This window comes from Sus scrofa, chromosome 7 (genome assembly GCF_000003025.6).
Source record: "Sus scrofa isolate TJ Tabasco breed Duroc chromosome 7, Sscrofa11.1, whole genome shotgun sequence".
Classification (NCBI taxonomy): Eukaryota; Metazoa; Chordata; class Mammalia; order Artiodactyla; family Suidae; genus Sus; species Sus scrofa.
The window spans coordinates 20,161,496-20,189,372 of NC_010449.5; the positions used below are offsets into that span (position 1 = coordinate 20,161,496).

The following is a 27,877-nucleotide window of genomic DNA, read 5'->3' on the forward strand; positions in this document are numbered from 1 at the left end:
CCGACCTCATTATGTATCATCTCCATAAGAAAATGCGGGCTTCTCTGCTCAGCTGTGAGGCTTAACAGTAGGGAGGATTTTTCTAAATGTTTCCAAGTGACACTTGGAAGTTAGAAGTTGAACCAAGAAGCCTCAAAGGGAACCGGGCTGCTGCTTGCATTTCAATGAAAGGGAGAGGAAATTCATTATAGAGGTTGAAAATGTGGTTTGCATTTCAACCTCTGGTGGAAGAATGGGCCTCCACAAGGAGGCGGGAGGGAAGTTTGAGCTTGGCTTTTGTGATTAAGGGTCCTCAGCTAAGCACACATACTTCTTATAAGGTCCTCCCATGTTTTAACTTTGCGAGAAAATTCTTCTCCTTCAAGGTCGAAGTTGTATATCGAACTGAACATTTTAGCCTAGGAGACCAAGAATCTTGGGCTTTGTTTTGCTGTTGTTTGTTTTGTTCTGTTGACCAAAACTCTTATTTAAAAATTCAATGGAGGAGTTCCCGTCGTGGCGCAGTGGTTAACGAATCCGACTAGGAACCATGGGGTTGCGGGTTCGGTTCCTGCCCTTGCTCAGTGGGTTGACGATCCGGCATTGCCGTGAGCTGTGGTGTAGGTTGCAGACGTGGCTCGGATCCTGAGTTGCTGTGGCTCTGACGTAGGCCTGTGGCTACAGCTCCGATACGACCCCTAGCCTGGGAACCTCCATATGCCGCGGGAGTGTCCCAAGAAATAGCAACAACAACAACAAAAAGACAAAAAAAAAAAAAATTCAATGAATGTTAATCTTACTTTGAGAATCTAAATATAAGAGGCTCGTGGACCAAGTGAGATGACATGGTCAGCAGAGACGTTTTTGGGTGCTGGGCTAGGACTTTATCTACGTGTGTGTATCATATTGTTCACATGAGCAAACTGAGAAGCTAACTAACTCTGTCAGGCTTGACAGCTAGAAAGAGGCAGAGCCAGAATTGGAATCTCACTTTCTGATTCTAAAACCAAGCAAGTAGGGCGACCAGGCGTCCCAGTTTCCGGGAGGCCGGATGCTCAGTGCTGAAACAGCAAAGAAAGATTGGTCCCCCTGCCAGGAAGACGCATGCCACCCGTGACACCAGGGTAGTGCCCGTTATGGGGAAATACTTCCTGATAAGTGTTTTCCTGTGCAGTTCCCCCCTCCCCCCACTTGCTGGATGCTGTATGTGTGCACCCCAAGACCTCCAAAGGCCACAAACCCTAGGGCGGTCTTGGCCCCAAATAACTAAGCTAGGAAACGGAGTTCTTTGGGTTTCCCAGCCCGAGTGCAGCCCCATTAACTGGCCCAATTTGCATTGACAGATCAAAGGCACCCTTCTTGGACTGGTAGCATCCACGGTTTTTCACATTTGCTTCAAAACAGTGCTATGCTCTTGTGCTCCCGGGTGGGCGTCGTGTTGGAAAAGGCCGGATCAGTGTTGGAGGGTTTTACCCCGATGGCCCTGTCCCCTTCTGGCCTTTCTAAGAACAGTCCTCGTGCCTTGGGGGTTCTAGCCGACCACCAGAAATGGGGACCAGCCAGCACAAAGTTTCTCTCTTCAAAGCCTAGGCTCCCTTGCCGGATGTGTCTCTTTTCAAACAAATGATTTTGGCCTGTGTCCCACTTCCGAAGGACACTGTGTACTTAGGCAGCCTTTAAAATATTTCTAAAGAAAGGGAGTTGGCACACAGGGCCACAGACTGTGAGCACTGTTGTTGGCAGAGTGAAAGCAGAAGTGATCATTAGACCATCATGCCCCTGCATGTGGTCCAGAGATGGCTCTTTACTCAAAAGGTGAATCCGTGTGAATACTCTGGGGTTCCTCTCTCCCTCTCTCCCTCCTCTTTTTAGCCATGCCCATGGCATGCAGAAGTTCCCGGGCCAGAGATTGAGCCCTTGCAACCACTGTAACCAGAGCTACAGCAATGCCAACACCAGATCCATAACCCACTGAGCCACCAGGGAACTCCCTTCCCTCTCTTAAAACAAATGTATTGAGCCAGGTAATACCCCATTAGTGGCCCCTAGAAACTTCCTGGTGAGGGTCCAGGAGAGGGCAGAATAAGAGAAGGCAGGTAGGGGAGTTCCCGTTGTGGCTCAGTGGCTTAAGAACCTGACATGGTGTCTGTGAGGATACTGTTTTGCTCCCTGGCCTCACTTGAGGATTGGTGTGGCTGCAAGCTGCAGCACAGGTCACGGGTGTGTCTCAGATCAGGTGCTGCTGTGGCTGTGGTGTAGGCTGGCAACTGCAGCTCTGATTCGACCCGTAACCTGGACATTTCTATATGCTGCAGGTGTGGCCCTAAAAAAAGAAAGAAAAGAAAAGAAAGAGAAGGCAAGTAGGTCACCTGGTGCCTTGGCTGCTTGTGGGAGACACTGTTCCTCCAAACATGACAATGGGTGGAAAGGCCAGCCCATGTCTGGTGCTGGTGGTTATTGCTGAATGTCAGTTATTTGGGTGCCTATTTTGAGATTAGTTTTTAAGATTTGGTAATTAGATACACACAGGGGCCTTTGTAATCATGTAATTACTGATATGCTCGTTGTAAAATAATGTCAAAAGGTGTCGTGTCATTTTTATTTCATGTTTTGCCCAACTTTCTCTGGCTCTGTTCCAAATGAAATAGTCTTCCAGAATGCAGGATTTCTTCTGTGATGGGTGCCTGTTATTTTGCAGTGGTTGTAAATATGATAAAAGCTCTCAAGTGATTAGCGGAGAGAAAGCTCCATGAAATGGGGGCAGAGTGAAGGGGCAGGGAGCCAGAGCAGGGAGGGAAGGCGAGAAGATGGGGTGGGGCATGGCGGGGACCACGGCAGCCATGGCAGAGAGGAGCGGAAGGGAAGGCTGGGGACCAGGCGAGGAGAGACACAGGAAATCTGAGACACACACATAGAGAATCAGGCAGGCAGATGAAATAGAGACACTTTAAGAGACGGAGATTAACACAGGATCAGACAGACAGTAGGGACTGGTCCTTGTTCTTATGATATACAAACATCCATCATGCTGTTGATGATGCTTTTACCTGATGTTGCTTCTTTCTGGCTTTAAAGTTCTATGACTGTCATCTGTATGTAGACTATTGAAGCTGGTTCTTGGACAGTTGAGATTGGAGAACCCAGTCTCTGGGACCGGATTGCTTGGGTTCGAATCCCAGCCCTGCCACCTGCTTGCTGGGTGACATGGGCAAGTGACGTCATCCCTATGTGTCTCAGTTTCTTCTTCTTAAATCAAGGATGATATTAGTCTCCATGCCATTAAAAGAGATGATGTATGCAAGCCTACGAGAACATTGTGCCCAGCAAGGATTCGCTACTTATTGCACCTCTGCTTGTAAAATGATCCTGGATTTTGTGGGACGAATTTTCCTTTGAGGGAATGTTCACGGAGCTAAATATATTTTTCCGAGTACCAAAGAGGCTCCATCTTCCTGTCTGGTGCTCTTTTGACATTGAACCTTATTGCTCTCTGTGGAGAGAGTGAAAAGATAATACACTGAGAATAAAGAGCTGGCACCTCTAGTCCAGCTCTGGCATAAACTAGCTATGAGATGAATTTATTTGGCTCTGCTCTCAGATTATAAACTGTAAGGGGTTTCATTAGGGGATTGATAGTCCTTTTTGGCATGTGAGTTTTATGATTTGGCTCTTATTTTACCTCTTTGCAAAGGTTTTGTGGACATCAGAGTCTTGAAAAGATTGGGGATGGATCATACAAGTGCCTCTGGGAGAAAGAAATGTATGTGCTGCATTGTACTGTTGACCTTTAAACAAGTTTGAAATGCAAGGATCCATTTCTATGCAGATATTTTTTTGTTGATAAATACAACGGTACTTCCGAGATGGTCTGTGGTTGGCTGAACCCTTGGGTGTGGTGGAACTATGGGTATGGAGGGCTGACTATAAGTTATATGCAGACTAACCCCTAAGTTGTTCAAGGGTCAACTATAAATAAATAGAGGGAGAAATGGTGAGAATAGGAATCTGTCTTCTTACAGTCATGCTGCTCATCATGACTGTCAGCATTCTTTCTTTCTTTTTTACCCCTGTCCCCCTGGAGGAGGAACAGTGCATGGGGGGCGGGTGGCGGGCATCAAGATATGCGATGGTATAGAATATTCCTCAGCCATCAAAAAGAATGAAATTCTGAGATTTGCCACCGTGTGCATGGACCTAGAGACTATCATGCTTAGTGACATGAGTCAGAAAAAGACAAATGCTGTATGGTATCACTTAGATATGGACTCTAACATATGATACAAATGAATGTATATGCAAAACAGAAACAAATTCACAAAACAAACTACAGTTACCAATGGCGAGTGGGAAGACAGGAGGAACAAATGAGGGGCATGGGATTAGCGGATACAAACTACTGTAAAAATGCTGAATCACTATGTTGTACACCTGAAACTAACACAATATTGAAAATCAACTATACTTCAATTTAAAAAAAAGATGTGCTGAGGAGCAAGGTCCTACTTCAGAGGTGACAAATTTTCCATCCTTTAAGGTGAGTCCTGATCTTGTAATTTAGTCACATATAATCTGTTTGCCAGACCTAAGCAAATGACGCGTCCCCCGACCCCAAGTCACACCTGTTTCTGGAACTCTTTTCTCTCTCTATTACTGTCAGATCTCTTCTTCTTTAGTTATTTATTTTTTTTCCCTTTTTGGGCTGCACCTGCAGTATATGAAAGTTCCCAGGCTAGGGGTCGAGTTGGAGCTACAGCTCCAGGCCTGCGCCACAGCCAAAGCATCTTCAGATCCAGTTGTGTCTTTGATCTACGCCATGGCTCATGGCAATGCTGGATCCTTTAACCCACTGAGCGAGGCCAGAGATTGAACCTGTGTCCGGGTTTGACTGTTGAGGAGGGTACTATTTGAGCCAGGAGTTTTGTGAATCCCTTCCCAGACACAGGCTGTCCTGGTCTCCCTCTTCCTAGCCCAAACCTAACCGATCTGCCAGGAACTAGGGTACCAGGAGGCAGGGTTGGGTTGGAACCTGTAAAGGTAGCCTAGTGCTGAAGAGCATTGACTTTGAAGTTTATAGAGTGAGGTGTGAATCCTGCTTCTGCCCTTGAGTTACATCACAGAGTCTCAGTTTATTCATCGGTAAAATGGGGCTAAGGACGAGGCATGACTCTCAGAAGGGTCCCGCATTTGGGTTAATGGTTTCTGTCACTGTCTAGAAAGTCCTCACATTTTTTTTTTTTTTTGGTCTTTTTCGGGCCGTACCTGTAGCATATGGAAGTTCTAGGGGTCAAATCAGAGCTACAGCTGTCGGCCTACGCCACAGCCACAGCAACGTGGGATCCGAGCCACATTTGTGACCTCTGTCACAGCTCACGGCAGCACTGGATCCTTAACCCACTGAGTGAGGCCAGGGATCGAACCCACATCCTCATGGATGCGCATCAAGTTCTTAGCCTGCTGAACCACAGCAGGAACTCCAAGTCTCCACAATTTTTGAACAAAGTCCTGGAAGTTAGGTAGCCAGTCTTACTGCTCCTGGGCTATATGGGACCTCCACTCACTCATGTGACCCCATTTCTTACAGGCCCCTCTCCTTTCTGTGGTTTGTTAGAGCCACAGGGGCCCGTCTCCCAAGGGCCTTAGTCAAAAGGAACGATCTCCCCTTTGGGAAAAGAACAGTGGTTTACGGCCTATGGAACAGTCAGGTATAGATATCTTTTGTTGCCTCCACTTCTAGAAGTCACTCTTTCAGAGAATGTCACCTCTAAAATCGAGTAGCAAAAAATGATCTCAAGAAAAGGACGATCCTGGGAATAGTTGTGATTGGAGGTGTCCAGGTGAACAGTCTTAAAATGGGCCGTGCCTTCCCCTGGCTCATTATCAGGCTCTCCCAGCCACTGTCCAGCTGCCTCCCTTTGTCATCTGTCTCATAGAGGGTCCTGACTTGAGTTATCCCTGCTAGTGGGGACCTGATTATTCAAAACAGAGTTTTACGGAAAACACACTGTTTCTCTTTGCAGCTGGGAGACTAGAGAGAGGCAGGGACCAGGCCACAGGCACTGTCCTAGAGTCCCCTTCTGTGTGTGGAGGAGCAGGATGAGTCCCGGCTTGACTCCGGGTAAATCCTAGAACAACCTGGGCCTCAGTGTCCTTGACTTACGTTTTCAAAGTTTCATTCAATTCTAGAATTCTTTGCTAAATATCAGTTTAGCGACGAGGAAGTTCTTTGGCAAATCAAAGTGTTGGAGCCCCCTTTCTTTAATGATTTTTATTTTTTCCACTGTAGTTGGTTTACAGTGGTTTTTTGGTAATGATTTTTATTTTTTCCATCATAGCTGGTTTGCAGTGTTCTGTCAGTTTCCTACTGTAGAGCAAGGTGACCCAGTCACACATACACATACTCATTCTTTTTCTCTCAAGATCATGTGGAGCCCCCTTTCTTTATCGCAACGGCCCCTGAGGCCTGCCAGGAGCCCCAGGTTGCAGAGTGATGCATTTAGACGCTGAGGGTGTGGCTGTGGCGTCTCTGCTCCAGGTTTGAAAGAGACATTCAGACTATTTCCAGCGCCTCTGTATTCACAAGAGTCCCTGCTGGGCCAGAGGGGCCTATGGGTGTGTGGGACCCCGGGAGAGAACTGTATATTCCCAGCTGAGAATTGGAATCGAAACTTCCTTAAGCGTTCTCTCTAGGACTGAGAGAGGCATCACTGAGAAGCAGAGTTGGGGATGAAGCCCGAAGCCCCCCAGCCCACTTTTTGGTACTTCTTACTGATGCCACTGCTTCTGCCTTACAGGTGCTCACGTCATGCCGAGCCTTCCTCGTGACAGCGCGGATCCCCACCAAGGTGAGTGTTGATGGGTTTCCTCCTTCCAACACGGACAGACGCACAGACATGTAGATACCCCCCCCACCCACACACCCCAACACACACTCGCTTTTCAATGCCATTGACTTATGATTTAGGCCAGTGTGTTCAGGGTTCTCTTTATACAACTGCATTTTCCTGCCTTCTCCCCAGAAAGCACTGAAACGTCGTGATGATGAATGCTTTTTACTCTTTGGACCCTCTCTCTGCAAAAAGGCATCAAGAAAATTGGCGACGTGTTTTGTGCTCCAAATCCCCGAGCCTTGTGGATTTCAGTTACTTTTCTCTCTCCACTGGGGACTGGTTTACACTTTCTTCCAGTCTAGTTCTTATTTCCTTGGGTCCAGTAATGGCAGCCTTTTCTAAGACTTTGACAGGTGGGAAGTAACTCTTACACCTCTGAAGAGCGCCACCTCAACCCCCCCCTCCACCACATTACAGGCTCTGGTGTTGCCTATAAAGAGTAGCACCGATCCATTTTCTTCTTTAAAAGATCTAATGTTTTCTATAAGATAGTCTTTCTTCATTATAGGGTGCCAATTAAAATTCGAACCAATGGCTCATGAATTAGGCATCATCATTGCCTCGTTCATTTTCTCTATGGTAACAAAAAGGTGTTGACCAGTTTTATAGGATATGAACTGAATGGTAACCAGAAAGTGGGATAATATTTCTAAAAAGATGATGATAGCTGCATGTATTGAGTGCTGGTTTAGGAAAGAAGATGAAGTCCTTAAAAACAAGTTATGAAAACCGTGATGTGGTTCCATTATCATTCTCATCCTACAGATGAGAAAACCGAGGCACAGGGAGGTTCAGAAACTTGCCCAAGGTCAAACTTTGATGAGCAGGTGTCAGCTGCATGATTCTCATCAAAGGATGCGGGCAGAGGTTTTGCATGGCTTGTTATTTTGGAATTTAATAAATTATCTACTAAGCATATTTTAAACATTTTATCTCACTTAATTCTCATGGTAGCCTTGTAGGTGAGCCATTAGAAAATAGCTCAAAGAATGCAAAGCTGGCTTGTCTAAAGGATTCACAAGTAATGAATGGGAGAAAGGAGAACTGGCTTCGCTATGTCCTCCTCTTTTTAGCTTTCTACCAAGCTGAACTGCCTCACCTGCCCACATGCTCAGGAAAATGGGGAAGGTTTGAAAGATGTTTTATTTTTATTTTATTTTTTTGCTTTTTAGGGCCGCACTTGAGGAGGTTCCCAGGCTAGGGGTCTAATCAAAGCTGTAGCTGCCGGCCTACACCACAGCCACAGCAATGTGGGTTCTGAGCCGCATCTGCGACCTACAGCACAGCTCACAGCAATGCCAGATCCTTAACCTACTGATCGAGGCCAGGGATGGAACCCACACCCTCATGGTTCCTAGTCAGATTCGTTTTCACTGTGCCATGAAGGGGACTCCTGAAAGGTGTTTTGAGCCTCACTGTATTGTGATGTTTGGGATGCAGTATTATTTGCTCATGTTTTCAGTCCTTTATTCTTAAAATTCACTATTGAGCCACTATGTCGTGAATACCTTTTATGTGCCTGACACGGTGCAGTAATGAGACGGACCTCGTAGGACCAACAAACCAATGATTAGCATGATTTTCAATGAACATTGCAAAGATACCAACCCATGGTTTGCTAGTCAAAGGCTATGGGTACCTCTGCCTTTTTTTTTTTTTTTTTTTTTTTTTTTTTTTTTTTTGCCTTTTCTAGGGCCGCTCCCTCGGCATATGGAGGTTCCCAGGCTAGGGGTCGAATCGGAGTTGTAGCCACCCGCCAGAGCCACAGCAATGCGGGATCCGAGCCACATCTGCAACCTACACCACAGCTCATGACAACGCCAGATCCTTAACCCGCTGAGCAAGGCCAGCAATCGAACCCGCAACCTCATGGTTCCTAGTCGGATTCGTTAACCACTGAGCCAAGACGGGAATTCCTCTGCTTTTTTTCTTTCTGATCATGCAAACACTAAATTTTTATAAAGTTTCTCAGAGAAATGAGACCTTTGGTTCTACCCTTTTTGATAAAATAAAGTGAATCTGTATGCTTATAATGTCATATAAATTAAATCAGTTATTATTTAAATGATGTTGGACTAAATTTCCTCTAGACTAATATACCTGAAGGCAGGATATAAGGAAGTGAGTTAACCATTATCCAGCTGGTGAAAAATTGCGGAAGGAAATTTTATGGGCTTAAGAAAACAGTCAAGCCATCCAATGAGTATAAGTTTCCTGACTAATATGTTTACCCTGATTAAAAATGTTACGACACAGCAGAAGGGGGATTACCTCTTAGAAAGTCACCTGCCTCCCTCTGCTGTCCCCTCCTTGCTCTGCCCCCTGAGCGAAGGCCCAGCTTCATCCCACGATGTATATGATACTTCACGTTGGCCTGGTTCGAGTAGTTTGGGCATTGGTTATGATTTCTGACATTGTCAGCTCATAGATAAAGAAAAGCAGATCTTTTTCCAAAGATCTGCGTGCCAGTTTCCCCCATAGAGAAGCCTGGTTTTGGGGCAGGAAGCAGAGCCAGTGTCTATAACATTTTCCCGGGAAGAAATTCTGTTCAGAACAGTAGTGTACCAGAGCCCCTTCTTTTCACATAGGTTTCTTCTCTCTTCTTTGGGGCTTGATTCATTAAACATTTTCTTTGGTCTTTTACTGTTAAATGAACCACACATGCAGTCAGATGCACAAAAGAGGAAACTTCATCTCTGCAATGACTCACAAAGCAAACACCTCTGCAGTCGCACACAGATGAAGAACTGGAACTTTGCCATTCCGCCCAGAAGGCCCCAGCTCTGCTTTGGGGGTTGGGGTGGTAATTATCCAATCAGGGAAGGGCCTGCAGAGGAGCTGGGTTGGAGGATCACCCCGAGTCCACCAGGGAGATGAAGGGTCTTCCACTGGTCAGAGGCTCGGCAGTTGCAGATGCACAAGACATTCGGGGAGCCAGAGGGTGCACCCAGGATTGAGGAGGAGGAGAAACTGGGCAGCTGTGCCATGGATTGCTGCCTGTGGAATAGTGGGGGTTCCCGGAGGACTGTCGCATCATCGCATTGAGATGTGTTCTGATGTCTGTTGGATGGGGACGGTTTTACTGGGGGCACGTGGGGTGCGTGAGCAGATGGTCAAAGAGCTGTTCTTTCCGCTTATCTATCCAAGCACTAGTGTCTGTGGGTCCATCCTAAATATGTCCTCAGGTTGTCTTGCACCCTGCCTATGTTACTTTCCTAAGTAGTCCTCCTGCCCAGGGACATCCTTTAAACCGTCTTTGGGGTGGGCCTCAGAGCACAGGCCTGTTGAAAACAGCCTGGATGCGATTAGAGAGAATGGCCTCCCTTGCTCTGATGTCTGTCATTCTGTCTGGGTGACTCCCCTCCTCCCCATCGACAGTAACTGAGGCTCTGAGGAATCCCAAGCCCGGCCTCCTTGCTGATCCCTGGAACTGCAGCTCTCCTTCTAGTTTCTGCCTTGCTCTAGTTCTTTGAATGCCGCTGTGCCTTTGCAGATTATTTTTCTTCTGCCTAAATCTCCCTTTGCACTCCTTCTTTGTTGGACAAACTTGAAATCATGCATCAGGGCCTAGCTGAAATGCCTTGGTGTTTTCCTGGCTCCCTGGCACTCTCCTTATCCCCGGGCTACTCCTTAGGGGCAGTAGAAGCATCTTAACTGACCTCTGACTAACCTCCTGCAGCCAAATTGGCCAGAGCTGCCTGTGCCATCCCTGATGATGCATTCGGATGGCAGCTGCATTTTCAGAGCTGCGAGCTCATAAGAGAGTGTCACTGTTGACACCTGTTCCCACCAGTTGAATGAGATGCCCACCAAGGGTCAGGAGTTTGTTTCCAAACCTATTCATAGCACTTAGAATAGAAAATTTTAAAAATGTTAATATTTCACATGCCAATGAAATAGGCTGGGAAAGATGTGTCTCTGAAAGACTGAATGTTGATGAAATAATTCACTTTAAAAAAACCTACTGTTAGAGTTCCCATCATGGCTCAGTGGTCACGAACCTGACTAGCATCCATGAGGACATGGGTTTGATCCCTGGCTTCGCTCAGTGGGTTAAGGATCTGGCGTTGCCATGAGCTGTGGTGTAGGTCGCAGAAGGAGCTCAGAACCCACGTTGATGTGGCTGTGGTGTAGGCGGCAGCTGTAGCTCCAATTTGACCCCTAGCCTGGAAACTTCTGTATGCTGCAGGTGTGGCCCTGAAAAGCAACAAAACAAAACCAAACAAAATACTATCTTGGTAAGGATAACAAGGCTGTTAAAGGCTGACGGGATGAGGAACATGATAACCTAGAGAACTTATGACTTCATATTGATTTGCAAGAGTCGTCTTTTTTTTTTTTTTTTTTTTTTTTCAGTTTAAAAACACTATTTTTTAATGCAAAGGTGCAGTAAAGGGTTACTATCCAGAAAATTCTAAAATCTGAAAGAGACCAATTTGCCTATTAGTAGAATAAGAGGTAGAAGAACATCCCCTATGCTCTCTGCAAGGGTTTCAAGTTCTCCATTTTAAAGGGCTTGAATTGGAAGTTGGGTGCCCTGCATTTATGGGTGTGGCCCACAGAGGAAATGCCACTGGCAGGCCAGCCAGTGTGGCTTACTCAGAGAAAAACCTTGGCATCATATCCACGGCCAGCAAATGAAAAAAATTTTTTTTTTGGTCTTTTTTTGCTATTTCTTGGGCCGCTCCCACGGCATATGGAGGTTCCCAGGCTAGGGGGTCCAATCGGAGCTGTAGCCACCGGCCCACGCCAGAGCCACAGCAACGCTGGATCCGAGCCGCGTCTGCAACCTACACCACAGCTCACAGCAACGCCAGATCGTTAACCCACTGAGCAAGGGCAGGGACCGAACCCACAACCTCATGGTTCCTAGTCAGATTCGTTAACCACTGTGCCACGACGGGAACTCCCAAACGAAAATGTTTATGAGTTTTGATTTGAAATAAATGAAGTTGGAGATGTACTCCTTTTAGAAAATAATTCCCTGCTTTAAATGCCTTTTCAAAACCCACCAAGTATAGATCTTGATAATGATAGGTAAGATGACTTCTACTCTAATTGAATGTTTAAAATGTGCCTTCAGGGCTGCCTCTACCTTCCTCTTTCTAGTCCTGGCATATAATAGGTCTTCTATAAGTTTCTGTTCGTTGACCCTGTGAATAATAAAAGAAGCAATTATATTTCTACCTCCAGCCCTCATCACCATACTTGAAGGTATTTACCTATAGGTTTAGGGGCTCTCTGTTCTAAAACTTTGCCAACCAAGTGTATAAAGGTACAGTATAGCGCCAGCAGACAGAACTAAGGGTCTTATGGGTTTGACTCTAGATGGATTCTTTTCCCATGACATGTCTAGTTTTAAGGCTAGAGGGTAAAGTAAAATAATCCAACTCAGTTCCCCCCCATCCTAAGCCTCATGCCCTGTGACTGTTTACTGTACTCAGATGAAAGACTGCAAAACTGGGAGAAAGATTAGTGGCTGTTGTCCAGGAAAAATAGGCAAAGAGTACGAGACTGGAGATGTTTTGAAGAAAAAAAGTGCTGCTTACAGGAGAAGAGAGGAAAGGGCACTTGTTAAAATAGGAAATCATCATTTATGTCTATACAGAGAGAGGAGACTTTTTAAACCTCTGTGTGTTTCATTGAAGCACAGATTAAAATTCCTAAATATTTTTCTAAACTTGTTCAAAATATGAACTTCAATGGAAGATAGCGGAAAGAATCATGACTCCAGTAAGTAGTCAGAGTGTTATCCAAAGAGCTAAGGCTTTCGAAAGAAGGGAAAACTAACATTGTCATTATCCTGATCTGATTTACTGAGGCAAAATCTTGACATAAGAGAAAAAAAATCTATTTAGATAGCTCCCTTCACAATTCATTGCTCAGTAAATAAATACACGAGTAGAAGTACAAAAACTTTCCATTGGTTTTGACCTTGGATGAAGTTTAAAAAGTCAGACTTCTCGTTTCCATTCAGTCCCTTAGAAAAGTGAATAATGTTTTTCCTGAAATATGATAGATCAAGGTTATGTCTTATTGAATGAATGATGATATTAAGCCAGCCTATCTTTAGAAGATGCCCAATACTTTGTACTTAGACTGTTTCTAATTGAGGCATTTTTACATCGAATTATAGGTTTTAAAACCCGCATTACAGGTCTCTCTTTTCCCCTTCTCCCTCAATTGCAGCTCGAAATAACCTTCAGCTACTTGGAGATTCATGGCGTCATCTGCAGTAAGCCAGCTCAGGTGAGTGTGAGCAACAGAAGCCTGTTTGTCATTACTGCAAGGGCAAAATCTTTCCTGAGTTTCTGAAATGAGGCAATACCTTCTCTTTGGTTCACTACTGAGAGTTTCTTTAGATAACATAGAAAAACAAGATGAAGGAAAATGGAAGTTTCTCAATGAGAGACTGAACAGGGGCTAAGTGGGCAGGGGTTGGGAATTTGTGATTCGAGAAACATGTTCTCCATAACTGAGTTTGAAAAGAACTAATTAGCTCTTATGTTGGCTGGCAATGTAAATGTGAGAGTACTTTCCTTAGAGATGCTGTACAAGTCTTAGCAGTAAAATTTCATAGCTAGTCTACGGTACTATATAAGGTCTTTCTGGGACTATAATGATAAATGAATTTTGCGGTGTTAATAACATGCAGATTTTTTAAAAGACAGCTTTATTGAACTATAAGTAATGTATTCAGCTAAAGTGTACAATTTGATAAGGTTTGACATGTAGACCTATGAAACCATTACTGCACTCAAGATACTAAACATATGTATCATCCCAAGGTTTTCTCATGCATCGTGGTAAACATTCCCTCTTGCCCCTTGTCTTTAATCAGCTACAGGCATCTGCTCTCTGCCACTGTAGATTAGTTTGCATTTTCTAAAATTTTATATGAATGGAATCATACAGTGTGATAGCCTTCTTTTAGCCAGTACAATTATTTTGAGATGGATTAATATCATTGCATGTCTCAGTAGTTCCTTCTTATTGCCGAGTAGTCTTCCATTGTGTGACTGTATGACAATTTGTTTATCCGTCACCCAGTGATGGACATTTGGACGGCTCCCAGTTTGGGGCTGACAAGCAAAGGTATCAGGAACATTTATTTAGAAATCTTTGATTGGACAGTGGCCTTTATTTTCTGTGGGTAAATATCTAGGAAGTAGAATGGCTGAATGGTGTGGTAAGCATATGTTAACCTTTTTAAGAAGCTGCTACACTGTTTTCCAAAGTGGCTGTACATTTTACATTGCCACCAGCATTGTATAAGAGCTCCAGTTCTTACACATCCTCCCAACGCTGGTATGGTCAGTGTGTTAAATGTTAGCCATTTTAGTGAATTTGTCGTGCTTTCTCATTTGTAGTTTTAATTTGCCCTTCCATCATGACTAAAGATATTGAGCATCTTTTTATCTGCTTATTATTAGCTGTCTTGTATCTTCTTTGTTCAAATGTCAGTTTATATCTTTTGCCATTTAAAAAATTGAGTTTATTTCTTTTTCTTTTTTCATCTTTTTAGGGCTGCCATAGTGGCATATGGAAGTTCCCAGGCTAGGGGTTGAATCAGAGCTGTAGCTGCCAGCCTACACCACAACCAAAGCAATGTGGGCTCCGAGCCATGTCTGTGACCTACACCTCAGCTCAAGGCAACACTGGATCCTTTAACCCACAGAGCAAGGCCAGGGTTCAAACCTGCTTCCTCATGGATATTAGTTGGGTTCATTACTGCTGAGCTACAATGGGAACTCCACTTTCTTGTTGTTTTAAGAGTTCTTTATACAGTCTGAATACAAATAAATCCCTTATCAGATATGTGATTTATACGTATTTTCTCTGAGTTTATGACTTGTCTTTTCATTTTCTTTACAGTGCTTTTCAAAAAATCAGAAGTTTTAAATTTTGATGAAGTCCAATTTATCAGTATTTTCTTTTATGGATTGTGCTAGTGTCATATTGAATAAGTCCTTGATTAACTTAGGACCACAGAATATTCTATGTCATATAGGAGTTTTAGAGCTTTAGGTTATATATTTAGGTCTAGGATCCACTTTGAAGTGATTTTTGTGTATAAAACTATGTAAGATCAATTTTTTTCATTATGTGTAGTATATCCACTTTTTCCAGTACCAAAGTTTGTCATTTCCCCACTGAAATGGCTTTCACTTTTGTTGAAGATCAGTTCTTCACATAAATGTTGGTCTGTTTCTGGACTCTTTGGTCCCTTTAATTCTGTCCCTTTGATCTCTTCATCTGTCTTTATACCACCATCACACTGTCTTGATTACTGTTGTTTTATAGTAAGACTTGAAATCAGATGGTGTTCTTCCTCCAACTTTGTTCTTCAAAGTTGTTTTAGTGATTCTAGGTTCTTTACAATCCCGTACAAATTTTAGATTTAGCTCAGTTTCTGCAAAAACGCCTTCTGAGATTTTGATTGGGATTATATTTACTCTATAAATTGGTTTGGGAAGAATTGATGCCTTAACAATATGGAGTCACTGACCCAAGAAAACTGTATATTTCTCCATGTATTTAGGTCTTTTAGAACATATCTCAGTAGTATTTTATTGTAGCCTTCTGTGTATGGATCTTGCATATCTTTGGTCAGACTCATTTCTAAGTATTTCTTGTTTTTTAAATGCTGTTATAAGTGGCATTGTTTTAAATTTCAACTTCCAATTGTTTTTTGCCGATATATGCAAATACAATGGACTTTTGCATATTGGTCTTATACCCTGACACCTTGCTATGCTAATCTTTTAGTTCCAGCAGCTTTTTTTTTTTTTTTTTAATAGATGCCACCATTTTCTACATGGATGATTGTATTGCTTGTGTCTAAAGACAATATTACTTCTTCCTTTTTCAATATTGATGCCTTTTATTTCTTTTTTTCTTGCCTTCTTGCTGTTGGGAGACATTCCTCGTGGGTCTCTTATACCCTTACATGCCTTGCTGGGGATGCCAAGAATTCACTGCTGCAACTAGGCTTTACCCAGGTTACGTCTTAGTGTTCTGTTTGCATTGAGCAGCCTTGTGGGATGATGGAAGGTTTCCCTTTTGAACCCAGCTCAGGCTTGCTTACCGTTTACTATGGAAAACAGATGACCCCCACCTCAATTTGATAACGTTTCATGGAGAAATTTTACTTCTACGTTAATTAGAGTTACCAGCTGTAGTTCTCTCTCTCTTTAATGTTTTTATCTGCTTACTGGATTAGAGGGATCATGGGCTCATAGAATGAGTTGGGAAGAAGCACCCTATGTTCAATTTTTTTTTTTAGAAAAACTTATATAGTGTTGGTATTAATTATTCTTTAAATGTTTGGTTGAGTTTACCAGTGAAATCATTTGGGCCTGGAGTTTTCTCTTAGGGAAAAGTTGTGTTTTTTTATACTACAAGTCAATTTAATAGATTTAGATAGGTTCATAGGTTTTTCTTGAGTGAGCTTATGTAGCTTGTGTTTCTTAAGAAATGTACACATTTCATCTCAGTTGTCATATTTATTGACATAAAGTTGTTCATAGCATTTACGTGTTATCTGTAGAATATCGTTCCTGATATTGATAATTTGGTTATTCTTTCTTTTCATTTATATATCAGTCTGGTTAGAGGTTTATCAACTCTTCTCAAGGAACTTGCTTTTTAGTTGCATTGATTTTTCTCCCTTGACTTTATTGATTATTTTCTATTGTATTGATTCTTACACTGATCTTTATCGTTTCTTTCTACTTACTTTTCTTTTTTTGTCTTTTTAGGGCCACACACATGGACGTTCCCAGGCTAGGGGTCAAATCAGAGCTGCAGCTGCCAGCCTATACCACAGCCACAGCAACGTGGGGTCCAAGCTGCATCTGTGACCTATACTGTAGGTCACTGCAACGCCTGATCCTTAAACATTATTTTAGTTTTTAAGACTATAAAGAAAATGTTTGTTTGTGTGTGTAGTTTGTTGATAGCATTCCTAAAAGAAGTTGTCAAAATTGTCACTTTATGTTGATCGAGATTATATACAAATCCTTGGAACTTTTCCATAGTTCATCTCAGAGCAGTGTTTGCTCCTATGTGTTTATCATTCTCCAGCAACTGGAGTTTGGAAGAAAAACTACAGCGCCATATGTTTGCCCATTTGGGCAAACATATGCAGGAGTGAATGATCACTCATGAATGATGACATAACCAGGGCCTTCTTGATGATCTTAATTTAGGAATGTTTATGTTTATGATTTGGGGGTTGGGATGGAAACAGAGGGGCACTATTAAAATGTTAATGCCAAGGTTATATTCAGAAGACGATTAGAATGTGGTATTTAATTATGAGAATGGATGTTGCTATAGCAAGACTTATTTTCCTGTGTGGCTGCTGGAACTGACCACACTTGTGGACCTGTCCCTCCAATATATAAAGCAGTTCACCTTAGTCCCATAGAGCTGTTCTGTCCCTGTAAGTCCCACAAGAGTAGCTCTACAACATTGCCTCGGTTTGACTTTGTCCCATGGTATGGACCTTGTACATGAAATTACCAGCTAATAAAACAGTAGTACTGCTTCCAGAGGGGCGAGCAATTCAGACACTGGCAATACTAGTCGTTAGTGGTATTCAAAATTGCTATGGTGCTTTTTAGAAATATTGGTACCTCAATCATTAAGTGTAAGATAGCCTGCAGGGATGTATTGTACAACACAAAATATAGCCAATATTTTGTAATGATTGTAAATGGAGTACAACCTTTAAAAATTGTGTAAAAATTAAAAAAAATACTAATACCGCCAGGAGGACCCCCTTCCCCCAGTACACACATGACCATTTGGTTCTGTTGTGTCCCTAAGGTTGAGAATGCATAACCTGTGTAACCTCAGAACCCTTGATGTCTCAGGTTTCATTTTTTTCTGATGTGAAATCCTCAGGACTGTGGTATTTGGCCGTGGCCCTTGCAATCTAGCCTCGATGAGGACGGTTGTGTGTGTTTTTTTTTTTCCCCAACGTTCTCCAAGATTTATTAACTTTCCTGTCATATTTTCATTATTATTGAATTATACTTTGTAAATTCAGATAGAATGCCAGAGGACACACACTTCATGGTCTCTGAGTGAGAGTGAGAGAATTTGGTATTGAGTTTGTGAAATGTGCCTTTGACTATTGCTCTTTTCCTCTTTCTTGGGGAAAACGTGGGAGACTTTCATCTTATTTTACAAGTCTCATTGCCATAACACTTCCTGGTGTTCAAGTTCGCTTGCTGTCACGGTCAATAAATAGAGACCAAAGGGTGTACAGTTTTATTCTTATGGAATTTGGAGGCTGTTTTTTGTATAACTGAAATACCTGCTAAGATTCTTGTTTTAAATTATAAGGTTAATTGTTTGCCATTTCATAGAAAGATTTGTGTAAACCACCCATGGCTGTTTTCTGTTGGAAGAAAAACACTGCACAGGTCTCTTGGCTGGATTTAGTAAAAATGCTTCTATTAAAGGTTCGTCAGGTGGTTCTACCTTAGAGAGGCGGGGGCGGGGAGAAATGGAAACGAGTCTTAGATAAGATACTAGTGCTTATATCGCTATTAAATGTGTGTTGGTGCTCATAGGTTATGTTTTACTATGTGTCTCAGCAAAAATTGTTTCAAACATTCTGTTTTCCCCAGCTGAAATAGGAGGGAAAGAGATATTTAAATACGAGAGGGAATTCTTTTTCCTGATGAAATGATTTACTGCACTAGTCTCACCTCTATCACTTGGTTGTAATCTTTACATTATGCAAAGGTGGTGTCATATTATGTGGGGCTGGATGAATGCTTTCATATAAAGTTGAATTTGAAGGCCTCATGTCTTCCCACCTGTCACCTTTTTTTCTTCCCTGTCATTCTATTCAATCCTGTGCAATTAAGGATGATTAAGTGTTCAGATTAAGTGAAATTAGAATAAGCTAATTACTAATTACTCATACCCAAACTGTGAACTGAATAGATGCACTAGATGTGAAGGGAAAAGTACCTTATAGTGAAAAATATAATTATCTGTGGCAGGAAGTTTGGGGGTGGGGTGTTCAACATAGACAAGTGTCTGGCTTCCCAAAGTGTCTGGCTTTTTAAAACACACATATGCCCAGATCGATGTGTATGAAACATCTGAGCCTAACTGCACAAAGCAGCTCTATCTAACTAAAGACACTTACTCACTGAACTATCCTGGGGTTGTATTGGTAAATACCTCCAAGTACAATGATGCCGGCTGCCTTTTTTGAGGGAAGCATCTCTTGGACAAGCTGTTCAAGAGCAATGCAGTCTTTCTCTAGAGAATTTCAAAGGCAGTACCCTTAATTTCTTGATGGATGTGCTGAAAATTAATATTAAAATTGCTTTTTATACAAGGAGCCAGCTACCCTGTATAAAGGTGGTATGTATTAAATAGTTATTAACAGAGTCTTCTAGGGGGACTTATGGAAAAGTAGCATTTTAAGGACTCAAATGACTTAAGTCTTCGATCTCGTCATTTTGGCAAATAAATTGGATTACCTTTTCTTTTAACATAAACTCTTTGAAAGACAGATGATGATGATGATGATGATTTTGGCCGTACCCAGGACATGCAGAACTCCCAGGCCAGGCATTGAACCTGTGCTGCAGCAGTGACCTGAAGCACAACAGTAGCCCACGGCATCACCAGGGAATTCCCTATTTTTTAAAAAATATATTAACTAATATTAGGACAATCTAAAGCAAATCTAAAAGCTTCTTTGTTAATCCAGTTGGTTAGTTGTACATTAAGGGTAGTATTCCTTCCTCCTAATTTTATACAAATTAACAGGAAATGAATGTATGAGGATTTTTTTATACAGTGATAATTGCATGGCATTTTACATGAATATTTTTGAGACCCAAGATAATGCTATCTTTTTTTTTTTTTTTTTTTTTTTTTTTTTTGTCTTTTTGTCTTTTTGCCATTTCTTGGGCTGTTCCCGTGGCATATGGAGGTTCCTAGGCTAGGGGTCTAATTGGAGCTGTAGCTGGCAGCCTACACCAGAGCCACAGCAACGCGGGATCCGAGCCGCCTCTGGGACCTACACCACAGCTCACGGCAACGCTAGATCCTCAACCCTCTGAGCAAGGCCAGGGATGGAACCCGCCACCTCATGGTTCCCAGTCGGATTCGTTAACCACTGCACCACGACGGGAACTCCAGATTTTACCATTTCATTAAACATCTCATAACATGTCTTGTTTTTTGAAACACATTTTTTTTTTTTTTCCTTTTCTTTTTGGGCCATCAGAAGCACATGAAAAGGTGCAAAACATTGTTAGTCATCAGGGAAATGCAAGTCATCAGGGAAATACAATAACACTTTACACTTGTCAGAATGGCTGTCATCAAAAAGAACACAAGTAACAAATGTTGGCCAGGATATAGAGAAAAGGGAACCCTTATATGTGACTAGTAGGAATGTTAATTGGCGTAGCCACTGTGGAAAACAGTATGGAGGTGTCCCAAAAAACTGAAAACAGACCTACCACATGACCCAGCATTTCTAATCCAGGTATATATCCACCACCCCCAAACACCAATTCAAAAACATTTACCCCAATGTTCACAACAGCATTGAGCACAATAACAAAGATATGGACACAACCTAAAAGTGTCCATCAACAGATGAGTGGATAAAAAAGCTGTGCTATATATTTACACAGTGGAATACTCTGCACCATAGAAATCATGAAGTTTTGCCATTTGTGGAAATATAGATGGGCTTGGAGGGTATTGTGCTGCGTGAAATAAGTCAGAGAAAGAAAAATACTGTATGAGATCACTTATGTGTAGAATCTCAAAAATCCAACAAATTAGTGAATATACCAGAAAAGAAGCAGACTCAGAGAACAAACCGGTGGTCACCAGTGGGGAGAAGGAGGAGGGGACAATATAGAGGTAGGCGAGTAAGAAGTGCAAACTATTATGTATAAAATAAGTTATATTCCTTATAACGTGAGGAATATAGCCAATGTTTTATAATAATTATAAATGGAGTATAAAATTATAAAATTGTGAATCACTGTCTTGTATACCTGTAACTTATATAATGTACATCAGCTCTACTTGAATGTAAAAAAAAAAAAAGAAAAAAGGAAAAGGCATTGAATTTGTCCAATAAGATATTTTGAGAGAGACTACATTCACATTTTGTTACAGTATATTTTTATAGTGGTTCTATTTTATTATTCGTTATTATTGTTAATCTCTTAGTGTGCCTGGTTTATAAGTTAAACTATCATAGGTACGTATGTATAGGAAAAAACAGAGTCTATATAGGGTGAGGCATTAAATCTGTGTTTTGGGACTTTCCCTTGGCCGGGGTGGGGGGGGTCCTTGGAATGTTTCCTCATGGATGAGGAGGGCTACTGTATGTAGTTTATATCTTTTTTTTGTTTGTTTTGTTTTTGCTTTTTATGGCCACACCTGCAGCATATAGAAGTTCCCAGGCTAGGGGTCGAATTGGAGCTACAGCTGCTGGCCTACACCACAGCCACAGCAACGCTGCATCCTTAACCCACTGAGCGAGGCCAGGGATTGAACCCACATCCTCATGGATATTGGTTGGACTTGTTACCTCTGAGCCACAATGGGAATTTCGGAGTTTATATCATTTAAAAGGAAAAATTTAAAGGAGTTCCCTGGTGGCCTGGTGGTTAGGATTTGGTGCTTTTACTGCTGTGGCCCTAGTTGGAGCCCTGGTCTGGGAACTGAGATTCCCCCATCAAGCTGCTGCATGCCGTGGCCAATAAAATAAAGTAATGCACTGGATTCATTATTAAGCCATGTCCAACCTGGTTCTTGCAGATGGTTGTGGAAATGGAGAAATGCAGCATCTCCATGAAGATGGCATCGCCCGAGGACGTGAGTGAGGTGCTGGCACACGTGGGCACCTGCCTGCGCAGGATCTTCCCTGGCCTCTCGCCCGTGTGAGTTCTTGGGGCTGAGGGTGTTGCTGGACTTAGCTACAGAGAAGCGGGACCCCGAGGCTTATTCCCGCAAGGGCAGCAGGGCACTTGTTGGACCTCAGAGTGAAAACCACCCGAAATATAGATGGGTGGTTCCTCTTTCACCCTCCCTTCTCCCCTTAGACATTGACCATCAAAACCCTCCTTCAGACCTTTGCATTGCAGGCCCGAGATTTTCTGTAGGGCTGTGCCTTATTCTTTAAAGAACTTGAGCCAGGAAGGCAATCCTGTAACCTCTCCTCTGAAGACTAAAATGGAAACCTTTTTAATAGGGCCTGAGATTTACCCTGGTGTGGATTTTCCTCACACCTCTTAGCAGAATGCCAGGGGCTGGACACTTTGGAGGGAGGCATCAATTGTAGCATCAGTGAGGTGTGTGAATGCTTTCTTTTCCTTCCTTTTTTTTTTTTTTTTTTTTTTTTTCCCTATCTGGTAAGAGGAAACTTAACCAAAAAACAAACAAACAAACAAACAAAACAAACCCCAACCAACCAAAACCTGAACATTGAAATCAGCTTCTCTCATTTTCCTCTTACTTTTCTGAAATACACAGGAGGGATGTCAGTACATGCTGTCTGAACCTGCCCTCTTTTTTTTTTTTTGAACAAGCATTTTAAACCAGGAGTCTGTGCTTGGGTACCCGAGTTTGTACTTAGGCAGCGTGTGAATTGTTGGCAAGTGGGAGTTCAACTGGCTGAGGTAGAAGCCAAGAGAGCCTCATGTCAGAAATAAAATCATAGTTTGTAATGAGAATACCTCTGCTGCTGAAGAGATGGGAAAACCTCATTCAGAGCACAGGGACAGTTAGCTGGGCACTTTGCGTGGCAGGAGTAGGAGGGAGATTTGGGGGACTGTTGCCCTTCATGGAACAGGTCCCTGTGATACTCTGCCTGTATATTAAGAGGCGAAAAAGCAGAGCACCTACTAGCCTTCGTGTCTTTCAAACCTTTTGCGTTTGAATTCTCAAGCCTCCTTTATTTGTCCCGTCAAATGTGTTATCTGAGCCCATGGTGGGGACCCTGGGTGCTCAGCCCTCACCTTGCTCAGGTTGAAACTGATCACCCAGCAAAGTCTGACGAGCAGATACCAGGAAGCAGGCAAATGAGGAGGGCAAATAAACCAGGCAGCCCTCAGTTCCCCTAACCAGTTCTCGAATCATCTCAGGTTGCCTGGATATAAAGGAAATGCTAAGTTGTGAGGACTTGAATTTCTGGTTTTACTTAAATATAATTTCCCATTGTGGCTCAGCGGAAACGTATCCAACTAGTATCCACGAGGACGTGGGTTCGTTCAATCCCTGGCCTCGCTTAGTGGGTCAGAGATCCAGCGTTGTTGTGAGCTGTGGTGTAGGTTGCATATGTAACTCAGGTCCTATATGGCTGTGGCCGTGGCTGTGGTGTAGTCTGGCAGCTGCAGCTCTGATTGGACCCCTAGCCTGGGAACCTCCATACATAGCGGGTGTGGCCCTAAAAAGAGGGGAAAAAAAAAAAAATCCACGCTCAAAATCAAATATATAAAGAGTTCATAAATATGTATAAAATATAACCAGTCTCCTTGACTATACTTAGAAAAATGCAAGTAGGGAAAAAATTGAGATATTTAATTAATATTGAAATTAATATTCACACTAGAATCTTTTCTTCATCTCCCCTCTACATGTATGTGTCAGGATGTTTCTCTTCCTCTCTCCCTCTGTAACAGAGTGACATCCACCCCCCCAATTAAATAAGGAAAGTTTATTTTTTAATTTTTATTTATTTATTATTTTTTTCTTTTTTGCCATTTCTTGGGCCACTCCCGTGGCATATGAAGGTTCCCAGGCTAGGGGTCGAATCGGAGCTGTAGCCACCGGCCTACGCCAGAGCCACCGCAACGCCAGATCTGAACCACGTCTGCGACGTACACCACAGCTCACGGCAACGCTGGATCCTTAACCCACTGAGTGAGGCCAGGGATCGAACCCGCAACCTTGTGGTTCCTAGTCGGATTCGTTAACCACTGCGCCACGACAGTATCTCCGAGGAAAGTTTATTTTAAAATATAGAGAAAATGTAAAGATTAAAGGAGAAAATGGAAAGTTAAAAGTCAAATCACTGTTAGTTAGCACTGTTTTGTTAACATTCATCTTTGTTGTATGATAGTCCCTGTCCTTGGAGGCCTCACCTCTAAGACAGGAACATTGGGAGGGTGCTGAGAGTTGTTTAATCCACTTTCACAGAGGTGGCTGTAATGACAGTTCCCTTCAGGAACTGTTTTGTCTGCTTTTCTAATATCAAGAACCCTGGCTGCTCTCCAAACCCAAACTAGATTTTTTTTTTTTAGGGCTGTACTCACGGCATATAGAGGTTCCCAGGCTAGGGGTCGAATCAGAGCTACAGCTGCTGGCCTACGCCACAGCCAGAGCAACACCAGATCTGCACCCTCCACTGTAGCTCAAGGCAATGCTGGATCCTTAACCCACTGAGTGAGGCCAGGGATCGAACCTGCATCCTCATGGATGCTGGTCAGATTTGCTTCCACTGAGCCATGATGGGAACTCCTGAGATTAAAAGAAAAAAATGGAAAAAAAAAAAAAGAAATTGGGTCATTAGGATGAGTTAGAACTAATTTAGAAAATGGTCACTCTTAAGAACTTCTTTTTTTTTTTGGTCTTTTTGTCTTTTTGCCTTTTCTTGAGCTGCTCCTGTGGCATATGGAGTTTCCCAGGCTAGGGGTCGAATTGGAGCTGTACCCACCAGCCTACATCAGAGCCACAGCAACGCGGGATCTGAGTCGCGTTTGCGACCCACACCACACTTCATGGCAACACTAGATCCTTAACCCACTGAGCAAGGCCGGGGATCTAGCCAGCAACCTCATGGTTCCGAGTCGGATTCGTTAACCACTGTGCCACAACAGGAACTCCAGAACTTCTTGAGGCATAAGTACATGTGTGAAATGTTTCCTGACCTCTAAGAGTTTATTGTCTAAAGGTAATGAAAGAAAGTTCCGCAAATAATAATGTGAAGAGAGTGAAACACCCTCAGATTTCAGAGACGGGAAAGTTCTGTTTAACTTAGGATGTCAAGAAAATGATGTTTGATTTGTGTTTGGTTCTTCCCCCCCCCTTTTTTTTTAAATAGGAGGGCTTTTGTCAGGGGTGGGCTCTGGGAAGAGTTCTCAGGTGGGGAATGGCAGAGGCGAGGGCAGGAGCAGCTGCAACTTTACTTGCCTTGGGAGGACAGCAGCAGTGTTGAAATTGGGAGCCTGCAGATACCCTGTGAGGTGAAGATGATGTCCACCTGGACAGGGCCTGAATAAAAGCCTCTGGGACAGGCACTAGGGGTTAGTGAGGGCTTTTGAACTTTAGAATTAAATGACAGCTATGCTTAAGGGAGAAGAGTCAGTCTTGCAGTGCTGCTTATGAACTTGGGGGGGAGAGAGCCTTGAGGTGGAACTGGAAGGGGCAGAATGTCCAGATTCTCTAGGCAAGTTAACTCACTTCTCAATGCCGAAGTGTCCTCATCTGTAAAATAGGAATAATGATACACAGTTTTGTGAGGATTAAATTTGCTCATGTACACTGCCTAACTCTAATGCTCCATAACTTTTATCTCAGAATGGAAATGGGTGATGTTTACAGAGAATTTCTATGATGTGCATGATTTTTCAATATTTGTATATGTCTGTATGTATGTTGATTGCATCTCTCTAATTTGGCTTTTTTGTTAAGTGTGGCTAATATCCTTTTTTAGGTGACAGAAGAGTAACTTTCTAACATGATCTTCTTAGGCTTTCAGCATGTTTGATTAATCTTTCATATATGTGACAATTTCAAAGCAAGTAGGCTGGGTATTAGTGTCAATATGTCAGGACAATATGTCTTCACTACCATGATAAAAATCATATTGCAAGTCCCCCTTGAGGTCAAAAGCCAATTAAGTATGAAAAGGTGAGGTTACTGTGAAGAGAAGTGGCAAAATAGGAGTTGATGGGTAAACCGGAAGGAAAAAAAAAGTGCTTTCCAGGCCCTGGTCGTTCCTACACTTTTCTAAAACAGTAGGTAACAATTTTTGTGGTGTGGTTTGCATCAATAAAACCTGTACTCTTCCCAGGACAGCTGCCACCTTGTATAGGATGAGCGCTGGAATTGAATTTTAGATAAACCAATTACTTTCAGTGGAGTAAAGTAATTTACAAATTTTTTCTTTCCACGTCAACAATTTCAGCATGAGGTTTGCATTAGAGAGTGGGCATGCCCGTCATGGAGTTCACGATTCCTTGCTGCACAGAACTCTTTTCTGAATCTTGTGTAAATTTAATGCACATCATGTAAATGTAGCTGGTTTAACCTGTGTAGTACTGCCTGTGAGTCAGTGGCAGGATGTGCCTATCCGTTTTCTAGGATTTCGGTGTACCCGTTAGGGCACTTACTGTGACCGCAGCTCCTTTGTCTGCCTGTCTGACACACACGCTCTGTCTCTGTGTCCGTGTGTGTGAGCTGCAGCCCTGGGATGCATCCACAGATGGCTCTTCGCTGCTCTTTAGCTGCAGGCAGAACTCATGTCGGCTTGGTTTTCCTTCCCTTCCTTGTGTCTAGTGTTAGAATATGTAAGAAACAGTGGCCACCTTCTGGAAGTTCTTATAACCTTATCTTTTATGTAAATAAATGCACTTGAGACTCCTTGAGTTTCCAAAATCTAATTTTTTCCCCCATCTTCCTGAAAAAAGAACAATGAGAACTGTTACAGAGGGGACCTACTTGGAAAAACTCAGACAGAGACTGAGTCTGGAGGGTGGTTGTGAAGGTGAGAGAAAGGCTAGGTGTAGCCTCCTTAGGACAGGGCCCTGTCCACACAGTCATCTACACTAGCTGATGCCCCACTCTTCGGGTCATTTCCCCTTACCTCTCAGTGTGACTGTCTAGTGTTGCTTTTGGAGTAAAGTTAGGCTCTGGTTTCTGAACTTGCCATGAGAATTAGCTCCTTTCCCCCTATAACCCTAGACTGCCACCTTCCTATTCTTTTTTTCCCCTCATTTTTATTTGTAACTTTTTTTTTTTTTTTTTTACTGTAGTTGACTTACAGTGTTTTGTCAATTTCTACTGTACAGCAAAATGACTCAGTTTTCTCACATTATCCTCCATCATGTTCTATCACAGGTGATTAGATATACTTGGGCTATACAGCAGGATTTCATTGCGTATCCATTCCAGATGCCATAGTTTGCATCTGCTAACCGCAGACTCCCAGTCCATCCCCCACCCCCCACCCGCTTGGCAACCACAAGTCTGTTTTCCATGTCTATGAGTTTGTTTCTTTTCTGTAGATAGGTTCATTTGCGCCATATCTTAGATTCCAGATATCATATGTTATCTGTCTTTCTCTTTCTGACTGGCTTCACTCAGTATGAGACTTTCTAGTTCCATCCATGTTGCTGCAAATGGCATTATTTTGTTCATTGTTATGGCTGAGTGCCACCCTCCTATTCTTAATTCTCCTGGCTTCTTGCCTTATTTTCTGTTTTTGACTAGCTTAACTTTATTCTGTGCATCATCGAAACAGCATACCCTACAGTTCAGCTGAAATAAAGCACATTTTAGAAGAGAAATGTGATCTCAGATGAAGCCAGACATAAATTCAGCTTTTGTGTATCCCAGGTTCACTTAATTCATCTGTGTAAATGTATCTGCTCCTGACTGCTCTGCTCTTTCTTTGCGTAATATCTGGCTGTGCTGTCATGTAGCCAGAAAATGATGCCACTGAAATACCAGAATGATGGTACGGAACCAAGGTGAACTATTCCAAATTGCCAGATTCTATAACATCCGCTTTCATTGTGAGTGACTTCTTAAACCCACAGTTGTCCCCCACTTTTAGGATAACGGAAGTTAGTGATAAGGTGTGTTCAGGTAAAATTGAGAAAAATCATGCTGCATTGGTGGATCTCATGCTTTTACACAAGAATTTGAAGGAAATCACTGACATTTGGTCTCAATTGTTTGTATCTGCTTGTGCTTCAGTCATAAAAATTATATAAAGAAGG

At 42.7% G+C, this 27,877-nt stretch overlaps 1 protein-coding gene across 6 annotated transcripts in view; it reads left to right on the top strand.

Moving 5' to 3' along the window:
• CARMIL1 (capping protein regulator and myosin 1 linker 1) overlaps positions 1-27,877 on the top strand; it is a 317,002-nt gene that overhangs the window by 125,066 nt on the left and 164,059 nt on the right. For all 6 annotated transcript variants that reach the window (XM_013977486.2, XM_021099791.1, XM_021099790.1 and 3 more), the window contains exons 3-5: positions 6,771-6,821; positions 13,056-13,115; positions 21,693-21,814. In XM_013977486.2, coding sequence (XP_013832940.1) covers positions 6,771-6,821; positions 13,056-13,115; positions 21,693-21,814 — 233 coding nt within the window. The remainder of the gene's footprint in view (positions 1-6,770; positions 6,822-13,055; positions 13,116-21,692; positions 21,815-27,877) is intronic.